A 25,469-nucleotide genomic window follows, 5' to 3' on the forward strand; every position below is an offset into this window, starting at 1 on the left:
AGATTTATTACTGAACTGCTCAGATATGTAGAAATGCATTATATTAACAGTTTGGAAGATGATTATATCAAGATTGGTAATAGTTGTTGTTACTACCATGAAATCGGCCAGAATGCACCGATATAGGTAGTACCTACCAACAGTGGTGGTTGGACTGCCAAACTGGCATATTTCATGCAGCTTCATATGTCCTTTTTTTTTTTTTTTTTTTCTTTTACAAAAATTTAATGGAATATTAATGTTATGTTCCTGAAATATAATACTTAGTAGTTGATGCAATACTATTTGCCGAAGGGTAGGCCTACTGTCAAATGTATCCTTGCTGCTGAATCTTTTTTCTTTCTGCATTTTATCATTGCATCAAACTTAAAAGAAAAACTTTCCAAGAGGAAGACTGAGCGGAGAAGCCTTTTTAAAGTTCATAAGATCTTCATTTCAAATTAGGTAGTTGTATTATTTTATGAAATTTCGGCGTTTAACCTTTGGTAAAGCGTGGCTACTGGCTTAAGCCTGCTGTGTGTCTGTGACACGACGTAGACACGTAGTGAGGAAACTACACTGGGATTCTTAATTCAAAACAGGTGTGAAGTAAGTGAAAAAAGATAAAGAGGGCAAACAATACGAACGGATTGTACAAAACAAGGAAAACAAGGTGGTCGGTCACAAGAAGAGGAAGGAGAGTTTAAGGACATCGCGTTGTGTGGAGTGCAAGACGTGAGTGACGAGTGATTTGATTACGATGGGGGATGACTGGGCCAAGGCTGCTGAGGACCAGGAAACCAAGGACCGTGACTTGGTGGACAAGGTGGTCGAAAAGGTAAGGTGGGAAGTCAGACTAATGCTTGCAGAATCTATGTAGAGAGTTGTAGGCATTCCCTCAGAGTGGCGTCCCTTGGCATAGGATGCAGTGCAATACACATTTTACTTGCCACACATCCCAGGGAAGGAGGGGCATACCTGGCCAGCGGCAAGCAAAAGTGATCCTAATGCTATCATCACTCTTTTTTCATCCTTGAAATTCCTCAGTTTTTGAGTTTTTGCTTTTGTATGTGTGTTGATTTTGTGCATTTTTTATGCAAAGAACTATTTTTAGAGTTATGAATATTTAAAGAATGTAGGTATGGTATACTTCGAGGAAATGATTATCAATAATGACCTTGCATTCCACATAGTTTCCACAATGTATTAAACATTTTGTTCTCTGATAATAGAAATCATCTAGTGATGAGTTGATTTAAAGAAAAAGAGTGTAACAGAAGCTGCTTATACTCCTACCCAATTATGATTAGTGCAAAACAATCTCTGCTCTCTATGGTGGCTTCTTTAGTCCTTTTCTGAACTCCTGAGCTGACCTGACATCACAGAAGTATTGTTAGGTTTGTCTGCAACTGTTTACTTTGCCAGGAATTTTCTTATACTTTCTCTTTTCCTTTTTTACATTTTTATTATGTATGTATTATTGTAACTTCTTTGAAAGGAGCTTTTTTTTATTTTTCGCACAAGGGTCCGTTTGTCTGGCTGTAGATTCTGGAGTGCGCCAAAATCCATTGTTCTTAAGACGTCTTTCGGTCCTGTCTGGACTATCTTCAGGAGAAGAGTGAGGAGACTGGGCAGGAAGAGCTTCTTAAGACTGCTAGTGGCGGATGCGTTAGGTGTGTGGGGCCGTGAGAGCCAATCAGCTTGCAGCTTGGCTGGGGCTAAGGAGTGGCCATTTGGAGGGCAGAGAAACTTCTGGTTGCTGTTGGATGTTGATAGTAGGTTTCTCTAAGTATATGATTGTAGCTTCTGTCATCTTTAGTCTCTTGATGGCGCAATACGCCGCCACCATGTCAGTGAGCACAGCATTGTGCAACATGGAGCAAAACACTGAAATCCTCGAAAAAGTTAACATCAAGAGACTCAAAATGACAGAAGCTACGGTCATATATTTAGAGAAACCTACTATCAACATCCAATAGCAACCAGAAGTTTCTCTGCCCTCCAAACGGCCACCCCTTATCTCCAGCCAAGCTGCAAGCTGATTGACTCTCACAGCTCCACACACCTACTGCATCTGCCATTAGCAGTCTTAAAAAACTCTACCTGCCCAGTCTCCTCACTCTATTCCTGAAGATGGTCCAGACAGGATAGAAAGACGCCTTAAGAGCAATATGGATTTTGGCTCGCTCCTCCAGAATCTACATCCAGACAAATGCACCCGTGGGTGAAAAATACCAAAGCTCCTTTCAAAAAAGAATAATGCTCAGGTTGCTATACACTTTAACAACACATGCATACTCAATGGCCTCCTCCCAAAATATTATAACTTCACACACACACACACACACACACACAGAGACTGCAGCAGATCAAACAGTGAACACACACACACACACACACACACACACACACACACACACACACACACACACACACACACACACACATGTGTCTTGACACCTACCTCAACTTTTTCTTCATTAACTTCTGCAACATTTGCGGTCTTAGATCTAATTTTCAATCTGTAGAACACCACCTCTCTTCTACTAAACCTCATCTTTTCCTCACACACAGCTGTCTGAGGCAACTGACAGTAGCCCTTTTTCTGTTCCCTCCTACTTTCTCTATCCACATTTTCGTTCCAAAGCTGGATATTGTGTCTGTGCGCAACGACTTGACTTGTTCTCGTGCCCACGCTCTTGAATCTTCCAAGTTTTCTCTGCTGTTTATCTCTCCCCTAACTCCTCTGACTTAAGTAAATTCTTTGACTATTTTTACTTCCAAAATGGAGCACATTCTGTCCCTCTATCCTTTCGCAGAGGTCTCCATCCTTGGAGATTTCAATGTTCACCACCAGTTTTAGCTCTCCTCTACCTTCACTGACCATCCTGATGAACTAGCCTTCAACTTTGCTATCCTCCCATGGTCTAGAGCAAAAGGTGCAACACCCTACTTGTATTCATGACTGTCTTGGAGATACATCCAACATTCTTGACCTCCTGCTTATGCTGTTACCCTATCTTCTCCGTTGGGCTCCTCCAATCACAATCTTGTATCTGTATCTTTTCCTATTTCTCCAATTCCTCCTCAGAATCCCCCAAAGCAGAGGTGCCTCTGGCATTTTGCCTCTTCCAGTTGAGAGACCTGAGGAGATATGATGCTGATTTTGCTTGGAATGATTACTGTTTCTGTGACAGAAACCCATCTCTGTGTGCTTAATGCATAACAGAGGTGATAGTGTCTGGCATGGATCCTCGATCTTTCTCTTAACCTGAACCTTCTAAACCTTGGATTAACACAGCCTATTCTTGTGCTATATATGATAGAGAGTTTGTCCACAAAAGGTACTTGAGCCTTCCATCTCCTGAATCTCATGCACTTTATATTTCTGCCCGGAATCATGTCAAGTCTGTTCTTCAACTTTGCAAACATTCCTTCATAAATAGAAAATGTAAAAAATTTTCAACCTCGAACTCCCCTTGAGACTTCTGGCATCTGGCCAAAAACATCTCTAATAACTTTAGTTACTTCTTCATCTTTCCCTCTTTTATTTCATCTTGATGGCACCACTACCATCTCAGCTGTCTCTAAAGCTGAACTAATTTCTCAAACCTTTGCTAAAATTTCCACCTAGGATGATTCTGGGCTTGTCCGTCTCGCTTCTCCCTCTGACTATTTCATGCCTTCAGTTAAGATTCTTCGTAATGATGTTTTCCATGCCCTCTCTGGCCTGAACCCTCAGAATGCTAATGGATCTGATGAGATCCCTCCTATCGTTCTTAAAAACTGCACTTCTGTACTTGCACCTTGCCTGGCCAAACTCTTTCAACTATGCCTATTGACTTCTACCTTTCCTTCTTGCTGGAAGTTTGCCTACATTCAGCCTGTTCCTAAAAAGGGTTACTGTTCTAATCCCTCAAACTACCATCCTATATCTTTAATCTCTTACTTGTCTAAAGTTTTTAAATTTATCCTAAATAGGAAGATTCTCAAAAATCTGTCACTTCACAATCTATCTGATCCCCAGTCTGGCTTCCGTCAAGGTAGCTCCACTAGTGATCTGGCTTTCATTACTGAATCTTGGTCATCCTCTTTTAGAGATTTTTGGGAAACTTTTGCTGTCGCATTAGACAGAGTCTGTCACAAAGCTTTGATTTCAAAATTGCCCTCCTACAGTTTCTATCCTTCTCTCTGCAACTTTATCTCAAGTTTCCTTTCTGATCATTCTATTGATGTTGTACTAGACTACCAATGATCTTCTAAATCTATTAATAGTGGTGTTCCTCAGGGTTCTTAATTGTCACCCAATCTCTTTCTATTATTAATTGATGATCCTAAGTAGTGTTCAATGCCTCAAAAAACTAAATTACTCCATCTATCAACTTGACACAACCTTCCAGACAACTATCCCCTCTTCTTCAATGACACTCAGCTGTCCTTATCTTCTACATTGAATATCCTCAGTCTGTCCTTTACTCATAGTCTAAACTGGAAACTTTACATCTCATCTCTTGCTAAAAACAGCTTCTATGAAGTTAGGTGTTCTGAGGTGTCTGTCAGTTTTTCTTGCCCCTCCATCTGCTAACTCTTTACAAGGGCCTTATTTGTCCTTGTACTCTTCGCGTGTTTGGGGGTTCCACCCACACAGTTTTATTAAAGCTTTTTGTCTTACCATCTCCCCTCCTCTGACTGATTATCTTCAGCCTCTTTCTCAACGGCAAAATGTTTTATCCCTTGCCATCTTTTATCACTATTTTTGTGCTAAGTGCTCTTCTGATCTTGATAACTGCATACCTCCCCTCCTCCTGTGGCCTCACTGCACAAGGCTTTCTTCTTCCTCTCACCCCTATTCTGTCCAACTCTGTAATGCAAGAGTTAAATAGTAGCTACTCTCAGTCATTCATATCTTTCTCTGGTAAACTCTGGAACTCCCTGCCTGCTTCTGTATTTATATCTTCCTATGACTTGACTTCTTTTAAAAGGGAAGTTTCAAGACATTTGTCCCAGATTTTTGGATAACTCTTAATCTTTTAGGGAATTGGCAATCAAGTGGGCCTTTTCTTTTTATTTTTTATGGCTCTTGACCAGCTTCCCTCTTTCATAAGAAAAAAAAGGGGGGGGGAAAGAAAGTACAGTTTGGACCTCCTAAATCAGGAATTCCACAATCTGGTCAATTCTATAATCTGGCATAATTTTAATTTGTGGGATTAATTTAAATTTTCTGGAATAATGTAAATTTGCTGGAATGCCACTATGACACTGCAGCACATGTTTTTCTGTCTCCTTCTGCATGCATATATACTTGTGCACCCAATATATATCATATTAAAACAACATTACAGTCATAATGCTGGCTGACTAAGACTGCAGGGTGTTTTAGGATGCTTACTTAAGGACCACCTGCAGTCTGGAATTTTCCATAATCCAGCAAGCCTTAGGTGCGGCAGTTGGTGGATTTGGGAGGTTCAACCTGTATAAGAAAATAGCCTAAAATGAATATTTATTTTTTTAGGTTGATGATTTGAAACTACAAAAAGATGAGGAAAAAGAAGAACCAAAAGATGAAAATAAACCTGATCCTGCAACAGGAAATGATCCTGAAGAGAATGTCACTCCAGGAGAACTTTCCATGTTGAGGAAGGTGATGAGGAAAGGCATCATTCAGAGTAAAAATAAAGTAGAAGTATTGCGAGCAGACCCAAAGAATCCTCTACATAGTGTCAAGAGTTTTGAAGCCTTAGACCTGCGTAAGGAACTGCTGAAAGGAATTTATGAAATGGGATTCAGACTCCCCTCTAAGATTCAAGAAATATCACTTCCTACATTATTAGCTGAACCGTAAGTATTAAGTTTGTATTGTGTTGAAAAAAGTGTTTAAAGTTTAGTATACTCTATTGGATTATGATATATAATGCTATTATGTAGAACTAATCTTTTGTTATATCATTTCAAATAGATACTATTTCCTTTTAATATTGTTGATTTTTTCCTTATTTAACAGAGCCATGAATATGATTGCACAATCACAGTCAGGAACAGGCAAGACAGCAGCCTTCAGTTTGGCAATGTTAAGTCGCATTGACCCAAGCAAAAGATGCACCCAGGTAAGTGATATTGACTCTAGTTGGATAACTTTAGTGGCTATTTTGGTGTGGTCCTCCTTTTGACAGCTAGTCTTCTACTGTTAGAGGTGGAGTGGGGAAGAAGAAAGAAGGCAAGCCATGATCTATGGAGAGGTGACATTGTAGGGAAATCCCCGCGAATCCCACAGCCACACCAAAATGGCCACTTTAGAGTGACCTGACTGTGGAGTAAAATATGGACCTACTTCAATAGGTGGGTTTGTGAGAAGTAGGTATCTATGCATATTCACACACAGTCATACCTGACAAGCAAACATTGTCTCATCTTATTCTTCACTTATTAGGCCCTGCATTGTATGAATGTCACTTTTCTGCAAATTAGCCTGTTCGCAGCTAGGCTTGTAGACACCTATGAGCGCTAGAATTTTTAATTGTCTCAGAGTTCCTGGGGCAAAGGGGTGACTTAGCTAATCTGGAAATCGATGTGTAGAAAAAGTACAACATGAATTGTTGCACATGTGCATTTAAAATGCACATGTGCATTTAAAATAAAAAGCATAATTCAATGTTATTATTCTAACTTGCTGGTGTATGAAAAGTCTTTGTCAATGAAATTATAAGATAAAGTTAAAAAACAATAATTTTTATTTAAGTAAGTATGAGTACTAAAAATAAAATGATGCCAATTTCGGTTTCTGCATTTTATCTGAGTGTTGAAAAATATGGATATCACTGTCACGTCCTTAATTATAAAAATAATCAATGAAATAAAAACAATCAGCACCGCTGGCGGACGTACGACGCACTAAACTTCGCGCCGTTAAGAAGACTGGTAAGGCTTGGAGTGTTGTGATTTGCTGCCAGCAGCTGATGATGTCTTACCGAAAAGCATTAAGTCTGCGACACAATACTATGTTTTCTATGTACTGCATGGACTTGTCTGTTGTTTGCTATACTCAAATGAAATTATGTATCAGTATACATCCGTTGATAATAGTATGAAATGATAAATTGCTTGCCTTGATACAATTTTATGCTGTTTTAAGAACATCATCTGAAATTATGAACTGAGGCTCAAACAATGTTATATGCAGTCAGTTATCATAAAATTAATTTATTTAAGATTCAGATGCATTTGTGTGCAACTATGCACCCGTGTAAGCTTGTAAAACTTGTCCCAAAAAGTACATATTTTCCAGCAAGAATTACAAAATCTAACGCTGTCTGGCATCAAAACGCTGAGTGCGAACATTGTAACCTCTTCATTATTCAACTCATTCCACTTCTCCACTCTTCTGTGTGGAAAACTATTTTCATTATCCTTCATACACTGCCTCATCCTGATCATCTTTACATGTCCTCTTGTCCTTCCATCATCCTCTGTCACTAGCACCAGGTCTTCCTTGTCTATCTTTTCAATGCCATTGACTATCATGTACATTGTTATTAGGTCCCCACATTCTCTTCTATCTTGTAATGTTGGTAGTCCCATTTCCTTCAATCGTTCTACATATGTTAGGTCCTTTAGTTCCGGCACCATCTTTGTAGCAATCTTCTGTATCCTTTCTAATTTTTCTATATCCTTTTTAGAACTCAGAGACCACACCACAGCTACATATTCCAGTCTTGGATGTATCATGCTTGTGATGATTTTTTTCATCATATCTTTGTCCATGTATTGAAATGCCACTCTTATATTTGTCAATATTTTATATGATAATCCAAATATCTTGCTTATGTGTTTTTCAGAGCTCAGATTTTCCTGGATAATCACTTCCAGATTTTTTTTCCTCTTTAGTTTTCATTATTTGTTTCTCTCCCATCAAATGGTTCCATACTGGTATTTTTTTGCTCTTTCCTAGTTCCATTATGTGACATTTCTTAGCATTAAACTCCAATTTCCACTTCCTACTCCACTCATAGATCCTATTTATATCTTCCTGCAACAGCAGGCAGTCCTCCTTGGTTTTGATAACTCACAGCAGCTTTGCATCATCAGCAAATGAATTAATATAACTTTACCCCAATGTGAATGTTGTTTACATAACTCTGAAACATAATGGGGGCTAACACTGATCCTTGTGGCACTCCACTTGTTACTTTACCCACAGTTCTCATCTCCCTATCCTTCAAATAATCTTTTGTCCATAATCTTCCAATATCCTCCTTGTGCATTGCGATTTCCTGTAATCCTTGACAGTGCAATGTCCTATTAGGGTTTGTGAAGTCTTCTGCAGTGAACACCGTTTTGAAGCTCTCATTCATCATGTCACACATTTCCTTCTCTATTTGGTATGTCTTCCCTCCTTTAATTATTTTTTCTATTGTTTCCTTGTTCTTCGTTTTGCAATTTATAAACTTGTAGAAAAGTTTGGGTTCATCTTTCTCAAAGTTTCTTTTTCTCTCCTTATTCTAATATATTAATTTCTCGTATCCCTACCACCACTTGGGATCTCATTCTCACTTTCATTGGTCTCCTACCCCATTCACTGTATCTTCCTAACCAGATCACTTCCTCCACCTCCTGGTCCAATTCTTGCATGCTGTCTTGAACTTGTTTGATAATAATAGTTTTGGCCAATTCTTTCTCTTCACATTCTCTCATGAACTTGTTTGGATTTTCTTTCTTCATCCCAAAAATCATAAAACTTTTCCTCTTATCTACTGTATATTACACAAGATCTTTCTCTTTAATAATGTGTGTGTGTGTGTGTTTGTGTGTGTGTGTGTGTGTGTGTGTGTGTGTGTGTGTGTGTGTGTGTGTGTGTGTGTGTCGGGGGACTCCATATGTTTTGAAACAGTTGTTTTTTTGAAGAAAATAGACCTTTGTGAATTAGCTGTGATGTATTTGTAGTAAATTATACTAGTGATTAAGATTTTAATTACATTCTTAATTTGGTTTTCATTCCAGGGTCTCATTCTGTCCCCTACCATGGAACTTGCTTTACAAACAGTGGAATGTGTTAAAATGATGGGCAAATACTGTACAGACATTACCATCCGGTCTGCTGTGAAGGGAGACATGGGTAAGACTGAAGATAAGGTTGTGTATGACATTCATTTCATTGCACATTTTTGTGTTGGAGGCTGTTGATATATTAAATGTTGGGATATTCTTTTTGTATATGAAGATATAATGATTATTGGAATTGAACAACATAACTCTTTGTCAAGCAGTTGTAATCTTGAACACTATTGATTAAAAATAATAAACCATATGTAGTCACATTGTTACAACTGAGGAAACTTAAGATTTATATTTTTCTCTTCTTTTCCCCAGTCCCTCGTGGACAGAAGGTGACAGAGCATATTGTCATAGGAACACCAGGCAAAGTGGTGGATTGGGCTGTCAAGTACCGAAGTCTCGACCTACGAACTTGCAAAGTATTTGTTCTGGATGAAGCTGATGTAATGATAGCCACTCAGGGGCATCAAGTAAGTTGCTTTTGTAATTACAAGAAAAGTTCTCTCTTATAAAGTAAAAAGTAAAAAGCAATACACTTGTTATTATTGATTATTTATTTACTTATTTATTTATGTAAGTTTTTATATATCCATGTCTAGGTAGATACTTGGCTAATATTCCCAAAAAAGATGGTAGAAAAGACAAGACAACTACACACACAGACTCTCTCTCTCTCTCTCTCTCTCTCTCTCTCTCTCTCTCTCTCTCTCTCTCTCTCTCTCTCTCTCTCTCTCTCTCTCTCTCTCTCTCTCTCTCTCTCTCTCTCTCTCTCTCTCTCTCTCTCTCTCTCTCTCTCTCTCTCTCTCTCTCTCTCTCTGCTGCCAGTCTCCACTAGTTTTGCAATATTTAGTCATTATTTTTTTATATGTGTGTTTTTCCTTAAAATAATGCTTACTGGTATCTCACATCTTTTTTGCTTTCAGGATCAGTCAGTGAGAATTCACAAGCAGCTACCAGAATCTTGCCAGATGATGTTATTCTCTGCCACATATGATGATGAAGTGGTGAACTTTGCTCATGCCATCATCAAGAATCCTGTCACTCTCCGCCTCAAGAGGGAAGAGGAGACTCTAGAAAACATAAGACAGGTATGAAAATTGTAAAACATTTATTCCAAATGTATGGCAGTTATTCTTAATCTTACACTCTCTCTCTCTCTCTCTCTCTCTCTCTCTCTCTCTCTCTCTCTCTCTCTCTCTCTCTCTCTCTCTCTCTCACTTTATTATTTATTTTTTATTATTTTATGTTATGGCCTATAGTGCCTGTAGGCATACTTGAAGAGTATATGTGGGAAGCACTATTAAGATTCCACTCATTAGTGGCGCAGGCAATTTTATTAATAGTGGTACCCATGTTAGGACTCATATCACCACCCAAGTGCATCTTTGGTGTGACTACCTAGAACCTTGGTATCATGGTGACATGTAGGTAACTTTAAACCACTCGACAAATAGCATAGCTTCAAAGTGGTATGTGGTGGGATTCAAACCTACATGTGGAAGTCTGCTCAATCCCACCACCTTATCCACTACGCCACTGGTGCTTTTGTTTCAACAAAATAATATTTCCATCATAAAAATAGCTCCAAATTATAACTAACCACAATAATCAAATAAAATGCAGTGTTTGTTCAAATTATAATCAACCCATGACATATTCTGAAAATGAAAATAGGTTATGGGACAGGAAAAGGATTACAATTTAGTCATTGTGTAGAAGGATTAACTAGCTACCTGTAACTTTCAGATGTATGTAGAATGCAACAGTGAAGAAGAGAAATATAGAGCCATTAGCAATATTTTCTCCATCCCAGTTGGAAGTGCAATGTTCTTCTGTCACACAAAAGCCAATGCTGTTTGGCTAGCCAACAGGTTAAAAGAAGATGGCAATCAAGTTGCATTGTTAACAGGTATATATGTTTAAAACATTCATAAAGATATGAATTTCTTTATTTTTTGCAACAGTTTAAGATATCATTTAATGTCATAATATCTAACTTTGTAAAAAGCCTTTAATAATTTAAATTCAGTTAAATGTAATTAACCAGAAAGTGATGCCTTAAGGTAGGCTGATTGTAGCAGCTGTACCAAGGCTGTAAAAGATATTGTGTAAATCCTAAACATTATTAGTAGTATAGTTATATATGAAACCAATTGTTTACACAGAAAATCTAATAGATAATGTGGTGTACATTTTTACTTCTCAGGTGACCTTACTCCTGATGAAAGAGTCAAAGTACTTCTTCGTTTCCGAGAAGGAGCAGAGAGGGTCTTAATTTGTACTAATGTTCTGGCACGTGGCATTGATGTGGATTCAGTAAGTACACTATCAATAAGAGATTAGCTTGTGATGATAAGAAACAAAATGTAAAAAGAGAGAGTTGTGCAAAAGTATGGGATTGAGATAGCCTTTTAAGAGTATAAGTAAGAAGCATATTGTGTCAATGTAGCAAGAATGATACTGTGGGTATTTTTGTGATTGTTTTTATATTAATGTGAAAATACATTTTGAAAACTCATGGACTCTGCCTTTGTTCTCTCGTCCTCCTGTCTCTTGACTATCCATCGCTGCAGTCAAGCTTCACTACCCCCATAGTATCCACAAGCCTCTGTAGACTGCTCCCCAGAGGGAATCCAGAGTAGTTTTAATACTTAATAAAATATCGAAAGTACTTCTATTGTTTTACAAGAATTTTAAGAATGATTTGCCATTTTATGGAAAAATTTGTATATTGAGATTTTTATTAATATAAGATAAATATTGATAATGTTTTGTCATTCATAGTATTTTATTTAATATGAATTTGTGATGTCTTGTGCAAATTATGTGACCTGCTTTGGTGGTATGATACCTGTTATTTAGGTGAGATCTGCCAGTACAGCTTGGCACCAACAGTGTATGATTCCTTTAATTACAGGTTAATCTTGTGGTGAATTATGATCTGCCAAGACTGCATGGCACCAACAAGGCAGATTGTGAAACTTACCTGCATCGCATTGGTCGTACTGGTCGCTTTGGCAAGACTGGCAATGCAATTAACATTGTTGATGGCAAAGAAGATCTGCGACTGCTAAGGGAAATTGAAGATCATTTTAGTAAGTTCTGCATTTACTGTAATATTTTAATTTACTCTAGATCAGTAAATTATTCTGAAGTTCTTACATTAAACAGAACCTCTCTCTCTCTCTCTCTCTCTCTCTCTCTCTCTCTCTCTCTCTCTCTCTCTCTCTCTCTCTCTCTCTCTCTCTCTCTCTCTCTCTCTCTCTCTCTCTCTCTCTCTCTCTCTCTCTGAGGTGGCTCCTACATAATTACCTTCTATCCTATTTTTTGCTTGTGTCATAATTGATTTTTTTGTTATTCTTTGTTGATTCTACATTTATTTTATATATACAGACATTGATTAGATGGGGAAGAAGTTGTGTATTAGAAATGTATCATACTTTAAGTACATGATAATTGCCCTCTAAGGACTCAACCATTTTTCTTCCTGGCATATTGGGATAAATTATTGCAAAAGTGCCTCTTTCAATATAATTTTTTATTTCCTTTTCAGATATCAAAATAATCAAATTGGACTACAGTAACATTGATGAAATTGACAAACTTGGAGAAGACTAATCACTAGAAGAAATATTATTAACTGATATATTAACTTTCTGTTCTTTGAAAAATGAAAATAAGTTTTCATGCAGGATGACAGAAACTGGAGTTGACAAAAAAATCCATTATAATGCTGTGCACGCAATGTTTAAGAGAAATGAGTAGACCAGTAAAAAACACAAAAATACCAAATTGTCAACAAAGGAGCTATTACTGAAAACATTTATAAACTTTTAAGATTTTGAATATTTCACTCATTCATGAAATACTTCTTGTACTTCAAATTCAAAATTCCATTGCTGAAGTGATTGTGAAATAGTTGTGTGTGTGTGTTTGTGTGTATGTGCATGTGTGCGCCTGAGAGAAATAGACTCTTATATAAAATCTGCTTCCTTATGTTTCCTACATGTCATAAAATGAGGCATACAATGATGGTATAAAGATTAGTATGCTGAGCTCCCAGCCATGCCTTCTCCCTTCTTTTTATCTATTTATTTATTTATTTTATTTTATTTTTATTTCTTTTATTTGGTTATTATGTTTGTGGGGACAATTCAGGATTCGGATTCTAAAGCCATGAGGTTTGTGTTCTTGTAATGGAAGGATTGAGTTGCTGATTGAACAAGCAAGGCCTCATTGTGTGTCACATGATCCATTTGTGGTCTTAGATGATAGCTTTTCTTCTCAAGATTACTATGATGACATATTTCAACATTGTATCAAAGAAAAAATTATAGTTACTCTTTTTTGTTCATTTTAGTAATCACATGAAGTATTTTGTGTTGAGTATTTTTATTAACTGTTTTGTAATTTTGTAATTCACTGTTAGTGGCTAGTACTTGAGTGGGTGCACTTCTAGGAATGTTATTACTCATGTATCAAAGTCATCTCAAGTTTAAAAACAGGTGGCATTCATCAGATATAGCACAGCTCTTCCTGCTACTGTCCACTATCTTCTGACTTTTTAATATAGGACCACCACTGAGATCAGCACCTCATTCTTTTCATGTGATTAACTGGGAATATTTTAAGTTATTTAAACATCACACACTCAGTAAACTTAGCTGGCAGGTGGTAAGACAGGAAATGTCTATCCACAGCACCAATTCCAGAAGTAGATTTGACTTACAACCATAGAATTATCATCCTCACATTATGGTGCTGTCTGTTCACAAGTGTTAGTGAATTTTGTGTACTCTGAAGACTGGAGAAAGCATAGTAAGTACAAATCAACTTTAATGTTAATTACAAGCTAATTTTTCTGATGAAAATGGGTTTTGAAGAGAACAAGGTGATACTGTATTATCACACATCCAAATTTGGCAGTTTCAATATAAAACAACAAATGTAAACTTTATGTAATAAATATGCAAGGAAATGAGTCCCTAACTACAAAGAGTAGCATAGCATCACAATACTGAGAATTTCTCATCTGCTATCTTTGTAAACATTTATCTCATTATTCAAAAGTATTAAATAAAGAATCTTTACAACACAAAATTACCATATTATTATATAGCTAGAAAAATTGTCTGATAATTTGTAGTTTAATAGAATAAGGATGAATGGACAAAAATGGAATGAGATCCTAACAAGATATCAATTGCAACTCTTCGCCAAGAAACTAAAATATTTCTATACACTTATGAAGTGTAAATGAAAACTAAGGATTGATACATAAGTTACTGAAAAAAAGGGATATTTGGATTATACTGATGCATTCTCTACTGTAGACATGGTACCCAGACTTGCTTCCTTACTGTAGTGTTTAAGCAGTGTGCTATAGTGTTTTATTGAAAGCTATACAAATACAGTGGAGACTCAACAAATGGCTGTTCGAGCATTAAAAAGTTCAACTATCAGTACCTATAAATCAGGTAATTTGTCCTAATCTTGGTAAACCTTAAGTTTATAAAAATGTCAATGTAATTTCTTTTTATAATTTAGAATTTTACATACCATAAGTGAAGGCTGGTGATGGATAACATAGAAGAGGAGGGGAGGAGGGAGATCGTTGGAGGGCAAGTCCCCATCCATGATAACGTCTGGTAACTTTTCTCCTGATGTGATGCCTGTGAACCCACTAATGCTCACTAACACTTGCACCCTCACTTATTTCTACCACTAATAAGCCTCTTTGATGCCATTAGAAGTTTCTAACTGAAAAAGTACAGACAGAACGCAGAAGAATGTTGTTTTTCTCACGACTGCAGCAGAACTAGACATGCACACTGGTATTCGGTACACTGGGATACCGGTAATTCATTTAGGTTCTAATGGTATTACCGGTATCAGAATGGGACAATGGGGGCGGCCGGGGAGGGAGAGGCCACAGAGCTTTGTTTACAACCATGTGTGTGGCCATTCGATTACCAGATATTTTCACCACTAATAAGCCTTTGGTGTTAATGTAAGTTTATAAATGAAGAACTACAGACAGAACGCACAAGAATGTTATTCTGATGACCGCAGTAGCACAACTGGTGGAGGGGGAGAAGGAGAGGCCAGGGAGCCTTTGTTTACAAAAATGTGTATATACATTCGACTATCAGGTATTTTTTCAAGTTTTTAAATCAAATTTTTGTGTTTGAGTATTGAAAAGTTTGACTATTAAAGCATTCAAGCAATGAGCCTCCACTGTATGGAAAACTACTTGAGACAGGTAATGGTCAAGAATTTTGATCCTGTCAGTGCAAAAGATTTGTGCTTAATAATGACACTATAGTAAAATGGTACGATGTATCAGCCAGTGGCCCAGTTATTAGTATTATCTGACAAGGAAAATGATTTTTCTTGTTACTTCATATGTGCTCTCTCTCCTCTCTCTCTCTCTCTCTCTCTCTCTCTCTCTCTCTCTCTCTCTCTCTCTCTCTCTCTCTCTCTCTCTCTCTCTCTCTCTCTCTCTCTCAAAATGTCATATGCTTATGAGCATCTCATGTGGAAGTTTTTGAACAACATTCTATTTAAGTATGTATTTGCTTATCCTTACACTATTATTTAACCGTTAATATCTAAACAGATATAACGGAAAGATGGTTTGCACAGCTGATTCAGACAGATGAATATGAGTTATAGTAAACAACCTTTTCTGATTTTCTTTTCATTTGCTGTCCTTTTTTGTTGGATTTTATCCTGTGTGTGTGTGTGTGTGTGTGTGTGTGTGTGTGTGTGTGTGTGTGTGTGTGTGTGTGGTGACCACTTAATGTAAAATTCATTCTGTACAAAAGAAAGTAATTTCATTGTTCAGATAATGAAAAAGGAAACCACAAGTCAGTAATATATATATAATGGAAACATAATGCAAGAAATAACATTAGAGACAATTTTCAATATTTCATCATCACCTGCTTTTAATGTCTTCTGGTTTATATTGCACTGTTTATAATCATATTTAGTGACTATGACTACCACACTAATATTTATTTATGGCTGCCTTGTCTTTTGTGGTACTGTGAATTTTAAGATAGTAGTTAGTTACAGCATAATCTGCATTGATGTAAAGCATTTTTATAGAGAATGGCAACAATATTTAATTCAGATGTCAGTAAATTTAAGTGCTATTCCAATGCTTTTCTTCTTATGGAAATATGCATGGGTATCAAGTGTAGAAATTATTGAAAGATAACAATGAACTTTCCTTAAGAAGAAGAAAAAAAAAAAATCATCTCAGAGTTATCTGCAATTTTATAGTTTTCCATTTTAAAAGAAACTTCAAATGTTTGAAAAGCAAGATGTGTGCTGATTCAAATATCAATTTATTTTTTAATCTCAATTTGTTAATTGTCTGGTTGATTTATGTAACGATTAGAGATTACATTAGAATTGTCACAAAAAGTTTTCCCTATCATTAAGCTGAGCATTGTACAATTTAGAAACAAACTGTGATATGTATCAAATTATGGTCTGTGCAGATTGTTCATGAAAGTCTTGATATTTAACTATTAACAGCCAGTTGTTCCAATATGAAGTCAAGGAGGAAAAAAAAATGCAAACATAAATTAATAAACATGGGCATTATAGACCTTGAAATGATGACAAAGTTTAGTTTGAAGATAATTGCATGTAAACGAAAAGAAAACTGATTTTTTAAAATTTTTTATTTATTTATTATTTTTTTGAAACGGTTAAGTTTACCTGTCTTGTAGTTATCAGAATGTGCGTGTCATATTTTTAAGGATGCAGTTTTAAGTTATTCAGTTATTAGAATTCTTTTACATGTAAACACATAAATGAACATGAAAACATGTACCTTATAAATACTTTTGCCATGTTCATAAAATTTATGGTGTTATGCATATGCAATATATACTGAAAGCAAATCATACACTTTTAATACTGAAGAATATGCAGAGGCTGTATTAACTTGATAAGTATTTATCATTGTCATTCATAGCATTTAATGGATGTGTACTTTTACAATACACTAGCAAAAACCATGTAAAATGGTTTCTACTTGTGAAAATAAGTTATGTCTGTATAAAGCTCCATGTGATATTCTTGAATTTAGAAGCTTAAGCTTTTATATGAACTGCATTTATATGCTAAAAAAAAGAAAAAAAGAAAGAAAAAATGTCATCCTGATATACTATTATGAAAAATAAAGAGGAATTAATAGTTTTAACCTTCTATACCTAGTCTATAAATGGAGAAAACTATGCATAACATTGTGTGTGTGTGTGTGTGTGTGTGTGTGTGTGAAGGAAACCACTGGTTAAGGGCATCAAAAGTTTTGTATAAATAAAAGGTCATGTAATGCCAGTTCCCATAGATTCCAAATACAGAAAAAAAAAAAATAACAATTAGGAAGTGTTGAAACCCCTCTCGTGTCAATGACGGAGGAAAGGAAGAAGCAGGTCTGTATTTCCAGAGGTTACCAGAGATAATTTAAAATACTGATGACTAATAATAAGTGGACAGAATAGGGATGAGAGGGAAAAAAAATCTTCAATGATGCTGTGAGAGGAGGGGATGAATTAAGTTGGCAAGATCAGAAGATCAGTTACTATAAAAATAGTGTAGCAATAGAAGACAGTGAGATAAAGATGTTGACAGGAATTCATGATAAGAGAAGGTTTTGATTCACCTCTGTCTACAATAACGATGTGAGTGGAACCCACATGTGAAGCATATTTCATGCTTGCATACATAAGAGTGTTGTTAGTAGCTACAGGAGGAGGCGAGGGTTGAGAAAACTGACGGAGATAACTCTGAATGTCTAGGTAACTGCATGAAAGCTGTTTTAGCTAGATATGCGATATGAAATTTCCACTAGATTAGAAGTAAGAGGATAGGTCGAGGATATTCAAAATATAGAATAGAGAGAACAGCTCAAGTGTCACTGAAGAAAAGTTATGTCGAGTTGACACACTGTATAACTTAAAGTTTTTGAAGTATTGAACATTACTATGTTTGCTCTGCCCGATCAGAAATTTGAGAGGTAAGTCGTGCATTCAGTGGCTTCCTTGTGTGAGCTGTTTACTTTATTACAGAGCTAATACATTTAAAAGAATGTCCTATAATATCTATTAAGTAAGGAACAAGTTTAATATCAGATGAAAATTAGTTTGAATTTATTTATTATTATTTTTCTTTTGTTAAGACATCGAAAAAAATAACATGAAAAGTTGCAGAATTCAATAACATGAAAAGTATAAGAAAAATATTGATATTGAAGTTATCACCATTTTATACTTAAGAAATGATTAAAACAAGAATAATGCATAACAGTAATGCCAAACATAGGCAGAGGGACGCATTAGTAAGTAGTGAAAGAATACATAAATTAATAAAACAAAAAATATGCATTTCTGGGACAGTACAAGACTAGATGCAGCCGGGCAGTCAAGACACACGCGGGAACGGCGCAGCGAAAGGGAGATTTTAGACGACCAAGTTCATCAGAATTCAGAAGCTGTACCTGAAGCTGGGTTATAAGTAAGTTGTAGAAAAGTGACGCTGACATTGTGAACTGTTAAGACTTCTTTCTTGATTTTGGTGACAGCAATAGGTATGAGTGACAGTCCTGAGCCAAGACTAGGTTGACACCACCTGTGGACTGCCAGACAAGAATCATCCTTCAGTGTAACTCATATCAGGTAATGTATGTGCCATTTGCAGTTGGCTCGAACGTTTGTGCCTGTAACAGTATATGGGGCTTTGGGGTTCTTAGAAAAAATTATGGTGTGGTAAGTGACGTATTGTGCTTTGCCTTATGATTCAACAAATGTGTGTGTGTGTGTGTGTGTGTGAGATTACCTAGTTGTAATGTACAGGGTTCGAGCGGGGCTAACATTGTCTTGTTTCCATGTCTCTAGTGTGTGTGTGTGTGTGTAATAATGTCGTTTTCGGCTGGTGTGGCCACCGCTGTGTGAACCTTGCCATGTGATGTGCTGTACCTTCCCTCAGGACAATGAGGCTGCAGGAGTAGTAGGGGTTTTGTAATAGTAACTTAACTAATTAGGTATACATACAAAAAATAATAATAATGATAATATTGTGGTTGATATGGAGATAACTTAGCCTCTTCTGACGTTACTATTTACATGTCAAATAAAGTGTCATACAGTTAGGATAGGCTAAGGTTTGTTAGGCTTTGTAAAGGTTAGATTTAGCCTAGTCAGGTTAGAATGCTGGATAATAGACTGCCGCCATCACAACAACGACAGGATCCGCGTATTTCTTAATATTTACCAATATTATTTATTTATTTACTCATTTATATATTTTCTTTTATGCTTCAGCAACTTCCCAAAAGTCGTTACAACATGCCAGACAAAATCAAGGTGGCAACGTATATCGTTGCCACCTTGGTTTTGTCTGACATGTTGTAACGACCCAAACAGTAGGCAATGCTTCGTGAAGCAATTTTGAACCCCACTTGGATCCATATTCCAAGTCCGAGAGTGACTCGTACGTATCGACGCTTGGAGGCAGATCGGTTCCTTTTCGAGATGGCAGGAACCTGAATACCGGTCCACCACAGCCTGCCTCCCATACCAGACACATTTATACGTTCTGGTCAATAACCGAGCTGATGTCTTGTTTTTCACCAGGGAGGTTCCAGTGCCGGTGAACTATCTCAAATGGACCAATGGTCTCAAGTTAGGATTCGTTTTAATGGGGGGACAGAGGTCAATTTGACCTTGATATGGTTTAAAAGGGGCAGGCCATAGGATGTGTGGCACTTTAGATATACTGAGTTAGGGAATTTAGAGTGTGACTGGGAGGTGCCGTGAAGTGCATGTGTGTCATGGTAAAGTGCATTTTTGAAAAATAATAAATGAATAAATAAAAAATAGAAATAAATTAATTAATTAAAAAAAAAAAAAAAAAAAAAAAAATATATATATATATATATATATATATATATATATATATATATATATATATATATATATATATATATATATATATATATATATATATATATATATATATATATATATATATATATATATATATATATATATATATATATATATATATATATATATATATATATAAATAACGCCAGCAAGTCTTTGTGTCTGTTCCCCAGACTCTAAGGTTGGCTCTGTGATATTAGATTCACATTCATATACACCACACCACCGCTAGCCTCTGTACTTCAGACCGCTCGCTACCGTTACCATCCTGTGTAGTGTGTAGTGGTTCTGACCACTACAATGTTAATATTGATGTGAGGATAGGAAGTATTTTACGTTATGATCATATTCTCAATGATTGTTCATCATAATAATAGTAATAATAGTAATGAAATATATTGATAATAATTTCGTTGTACGTCATTCTAAAACGTGGAAAATAAATTGTAGAAACGTCTCTTGAATTTAAAACATGGCTAAAAGCTGCGAAAAATTGCTAAGAAATGTAAAACAATGTTAAGCCTGTAAAACATTGGTAAAGGTTATAGAACATTGGTCAGTGAATCACTGTAGGTAATGAATGTCATCCCACGAGTTGTGAACTCTGCAACAAGTCTGCAGTGACAGCGCTGGTCATCGCCGGAAAATCAGTCTTACGAAAAGACCGACTCCTGAACAGTGGCGTCGCCTGGTCTGAACATCCGGGGCTAAAGCCCCGGATGTTTTTCCTTTAGCACCGAATAATTCAACTTCGGAAGAAATCTAACAGAACTGCACATTAACGAGTCACTAAAGAGTAAAGAAGATGTAGTTTCCTTTTTTCAGTGAATGCAAAACAGGATGACGCCTTGACGCCAATATAATATGATTTGATTTTGATTCGTTTTGAAGTTACCATAAGGCTAAAGAAACCACAGATTTTTTTTTTTCCCTGGGAAGGATCCCCTAAACTTCCTTATAAGGGCCTGGGTTCAGCCCACAATGTTATCAGTCCCAAGAAACGTCCCTGCTCCTGAATATATCAGTCATGTTCTTCCCAGTGCCGGGGGATGCGTGCACGACTGGTGGAGAACGGATGGAGGAGCAGCCACCGCCTGCCCTCCCACGCCACACTCCCCCCAGCCCCAGACCAGCTCCTCCATGCCGTTCTCCCTCCGTGGCCAGTGTCTCCCGGACCATTATGTCCTGCCTTGGCCCGCACGTCAGACTCACATCAAACGAGAACACTGAACAAAAGGTACTCACTAATGATCTGGAAATCCAATAAGATAAAACATTCACGAGAGAGAGAGAGAGAGAGAGAGAGAGAGAGAGAGAGAGAGAGAGAGATTGTTTCACCAAGTATAGGTAGTAATATATTATATACCTGTTATATGTCAAATGTATCAGATTTCGTGTGTACGTCATGGCTAAAAGTTTTATTTTCTTTCTTTCTGATAGGAATGGCCGTGCTGGGGCAAACCAACGATAATGTACTCCAGGCTTCATTAGCAAATGTCCTAAGGTAAGTAAAACATTGACGGTATCGGATGACAAACGGGATGAGTAAATTAGGAGGTGTCAGTGAACACTTGTACGCAGCGGGTGGGACCAACACTTTGTGTTTGTGTACACAAAGGATAGAAATAGCTTTATACGGGTTACCTATGCCATGCAGCGTTGTGTTTCAGTGCTGGTAAGTGAATATATCATGATTATGGCACTGAGGTGTTCCATATCAACTTATGTATTTTATTTTTAATTTCTTAATATTATTTTGCTTGACTGAAAACAAATGGATCAGACTATGAAACATGCTTGCGACAAAGAAAAATTACGGTGAGTGAATAGCTGAATTTAAAAGAATGAAAGGAATCTTCTCTGATCGTATACTACGATAAGCATTAGACGTATGAACATTGCTTGTGATACTTTTAGTCGCTTTTTGCCAAGGTGAAATAGTACTTAGCAAAAACATGGTGTTATAAAATCTTCATTTAACACAGAACATGTTTAGTCGCAGGAATAAGCATGGATCGTGCGTGTCTACTCCTCTTGATGCAAGGACGCAGTCTGGGTGTCTGAAACGTTACCAATTGTGTCGTGAGTTTTCTTGAGCTCCAGTCATGATTATCAACTCTGCATAGCACCTTACTGTTATTGTCTTTTTAGTGGTAGTTTATTTTTTCTTTCGTTGTTCAAGGGCAATCTCGATGGGTGTGTTTTCTTTTTCCTCTGTCTTCTCGTTATCATTTCGCTTCTCCAGCTTCGAAGTATTACAGCTCTTTGTCATTAACGGTGGGTTCCTCATTCATGCCTGCTACTGAATCACGCTGCCTTTCTTATTATCTTTGCCGCTTTTTTTTATTATCATTTTGTTTTAATCTTGCTGCTCATTGTCCTCTTCTTCTTGTTGCCTGTCAGCCTCCGATGCCGGTCCCCGTCCATACATCTCTTTGTGTGATGTTCCCTTTAACTGCGGCTTGTATTAGCCTCAAGTAGACATTACCTGTTATTATTTGTATTTTTTTTTCTTCTTCTTCTTCTTCTTCTTCTTCTTCTTCTTCTTCTTCTTCTTCTTCTTCTTCTTTTTTTTTTTTCTTCTTCTTCTTCTTCTTCTTCTTCTTCTTCTTCTTCTTCTTCTTCTTCTTCTTCTTCTTCTTCTTCTTCTTCTTCTTCTTCTTCTTCTTCTTCTTCTTCTTCTTCTTCTTCTACTACTACTACTACTACTACTACTACTACTACTACTACTACTACTACTACTACTACTTAACATCACCACCACCACCACCACCACCACCACCACCACAACAACAACAACAACAACAACAACAACAGCAACAACAACAACAGCAACAACAGCAGCAGCTTCTACTACTACTACTACTACTACTACTACTACTACTACTACTACTACTACTACTACTACTACTACTACTACTACTGTACCAGAAGAATAGCCTTCCAAATGTAGATGATAATGATGATATCGATGTAGGACTGGTAGAGGACGAAGCATGTATCATATCCTTTCGCTAGCTGCGCTTGGAATCAGTCTTGGGATCTGTAGATGAAGAGCATGTCTGTTTTAGGTACAGGCGAGGTGGATTACGAGCTTACATTTGTTGGAAGGAGTGAGGCCTCACGTAGCCCCGAGGCCAGGCCGTCTCTGTGCTGCAATAAATAGAAAAAAGGACGACAAGACAAACAAATAAGCTGCCTCTGTCGTTCCTTTCTATCTTCTCGTTGTCATTTTCTCTAATTAATGTTTTTGTTTCCGGTTGCGAGAGACGGAGTGGGGAGGACGGGCGGGCTGGCGGGAAGGGCAGACGGCCGCATCACACTAATTCCGTGGAGGATGCGGGGATCCGAGTGAATAGCCACATATTTTCAGTCCCATCTGATTCGGAACTCAACCCCGCAGGCTTTTGTCGGCTAAGAAACACCTTGGCGGCGAGCTGAGCCGTGGGGAAACGGCCCGTGCGTCGCAGGGCCGGGCAGGCGGTGTGGTGCGGGGCGGGAGGGTTGTTGGGTCCCTCTGTATCCCTCGAAACAAAGCCACAGTCGAAGGAACTGCACATCGGAATTCAATATATTTTTTCCTATTTTTTCCCCTCCTTTCCGTGCATTGGATTCATAAGTAAATATGAAGATTCATTTTGGGTGTGCCAGGAAGGCTGCTGCTGCGTTAGCCAGACTAGGTAGGCTACGGAGCAGCATAAATTTTGACATAATGAGTGAGGAAAAACCTCTACACAAATAGCATTTAAAGAAGGAAGAAAGGAAAATAAAGTCGCTTGATTAAAGGCGAGAGAGAGCAACAGTTGGTGGCAGGCGGCACCACATGACCAGTCAGCCGCGCCTCCCCCTTTCCAGCACCTTTTCCCTGAGGGACGTGGAGGGGAGGCCGTGCTCCCTCAACATGGACTTGTGCTGCTGTCTGCGACTCAATTCGACGGTAAACTAATGCGTACTAATTGTAACGCTGACTGGAGGTTGCGTGTATTTCCTTAATTATTTTACTGACTCCGTAGTCACGTGTGTGTGTGTGTGTGTGTGTGTGTGTGTGTGTGGTAAGGAGAGAGAGAGAGAGAGAGAGAGAGAGAGAGAGAGAGAGAGAGAGAGAGAGAGAGAGAGGTGTCCATACGAGTAATCATCATCGCCACAAAAGCGCCTCTCTTTTATGCCTTTCTTTCCACACCAGTACCGCTTCCTTGGCATCCTTGGTTAATCTACCTACCTACAGTATATTTTCTCCGAGTTGGTGAGTGTAGGTTGGTTTTTATTGTAGTTTGTTTCATTACATGTATATTGAAATGATATTCTTTGCGTAGTCTTTACGTATCACAAAAGTTTATATATGAATGTGAGAGAGAGAGAGAGAGAGAGAGAGAGAGAGAGAGAGAGAGAATGTTATTGTTAGTACTTTGACATGTACCTCGCCAACATCCTTTTCTTTCAGGGCAACACCGGCGACCCACAAAGCAGTCATGGCTTTACTGGATATCTGCTTCAAGGTGCCAAGGCGGCCTTTATTATTTGATGAATATGGTGCTCAGTCCAAGCTCACAATACCCGTAGCTCCTCTAGCGAAAAAAAAGGCTTACACCACATCAGCTGCTCAAAAAGGTCAATACAATACATTATGCGAAATTTTGGCTTCGAATTTTGTAATTATTTTTTTTTATTTTTTTTATTATTTTTTTTTCCAGAACATTTCTCCGTAGTTAATGGTAGCACCGTAACTCCTCCTCCTCCGCCTCCTCTTCAAGTATATGTCGGACGAATTTCAGCCGTACACTTGGATATTGTCGTTTTATATTAAACGTTGTTGTATTATGGAGAAAAAAAAACTTTTATATAACTGATAACATCGTACCTCGGAAGGTGTGTGTGTGTGTTTGTGTTTGTGTTTGTCTGTATATACTGTACATGTATGGTTGTATGTATGTGTTGTTTAATCACAAGTTATTACTAGTTTCCAGTTGTCAAATGGAAGGGAGTGCGTTCATAAAGAGTATGAATTCATAATAAGTTTTACTTATTGCTTCTGTCTATTTTTCTTTTATTTGTTTAATTATTTGTATGCATTTTTTGTACATTTTTACTTTTGCGGCGAGCGTTACACCAAAAATGTTTGACACGTATTCGTATGTATTGGTATATTTATATGATTTTCTTTATTCCTATTTTTTGAAGTTAGCGAAAACATTTCGTAATTTAATTTCGTGTATTCTTTATTTTTATTAGAGGAATGTAAACTCGATTTATGTTAAATGGTATTTCTCATTTACTAATACACTATGGCATGAGAGAGAGAGAGAGAGAGAGAGAGAGAGAGAGAGATGATAATGATGATGATGGTTTGCAGTTGATGCGGCAAACCTACGTATATACGTTAACGAAAGTCTTACAAGTTTTCCAAAGAATGTGAATTAGAAATGGACGTGGAAAAGTCCTAATGGGGTGTCGATGGCTGCTGACGAGCTACACTGCATA

The 25,469-nt window shown here is 37.3% G+C and overlaps 2 protein-coding genes across 4 annotated transcripts; both read left to right on the forward strand.

Moving 5' to 3' along the window:
• The first annotated feature begins 393 nt into the window (after positions 1–393).
• Positions 394–17,241, forward strand: LOC123517504 (DEAD-box helicase Dbp80-like). The gene is made up of 10 exons (XM_045277636.1): positions 394–817; positions 5,492–5,817; positions 5,981–6,083; positions 8,974–9,088; positions 9,343–9,497; positions 9,951–10,115; positions 10,774–10,936; positions 11,234–11,343; positions 11,945–12,122; positions 12,581–17,241. The coding sequence occupies exons 1-10, from the start codon at positions 740–742 to the stop codon at positions 12,643–12,645; spliced, it is 1,458 nt and encodes a 485-aa protein (XP_045133571.1). The 5' UTR covers positions 394–739; the 3' UTR covers positions 12,646–17,241.
• Positions 17,242–18,453: 1,212 nt separating this feature from the next.
• On the forward strand, positions 18,454–25,229 carry LOC123517630. Of its 3 annotated transcripts, none has more exons than XR_006678514.1 (6): positions 18,454–18,561; positions 21,032–21,228; positions 21,432–21,495; positions 24,175–24,234; positions 24,433–24,599; positions 24,683–25,222. XR_006678514.1 is itself a non-coding variant. In XM_045277929.1 (5 exons), exons 2-5 carry the CDS (start codon positions 21,434–21,436, stop codon positions 24,793–24,795), a joined length of 402 nt encoding a protein of 133 aa, XP_045133864.1. In that variant the 5' UTR covers positions 18,454–18,561; positions 21,432–21,433; the 3' UTR covers positions 24,796–25,229. The 3 variants fall into 3 exon arrangements, 1 of the variants encoding a protein (XP_045133864.1); XR_006678515.1 differs by lacking the exon at positions 18,454–18,561 and adding an exon at positions 18,572–18,722 and having other exon boundaries at positions 24,683–25,224; XM_045277929.1 differs by lacking the exon at positions 21,032–21,228 and having other exon boundaries at positions 24,683–25,229.
• The last annotated feature ends 240 nt before the right edge of the window (positions 25,230–25,469 follow it).

Source organism: Portunus trituberculatus, chromosome 42 (genome assembly GCF_017591435.1).
Source record: "Portunus trituberculatus isolate SZX2019 chromosome 42, ASM1759143v1, whole genome shotgun sequence".
Classification (NCBI taxonomy): Eukaryota; Metazoa; Arthropoda; class Malacostraca; order Decapoda; family Portunidae; genus Portunus; species Portunus trituberculatus.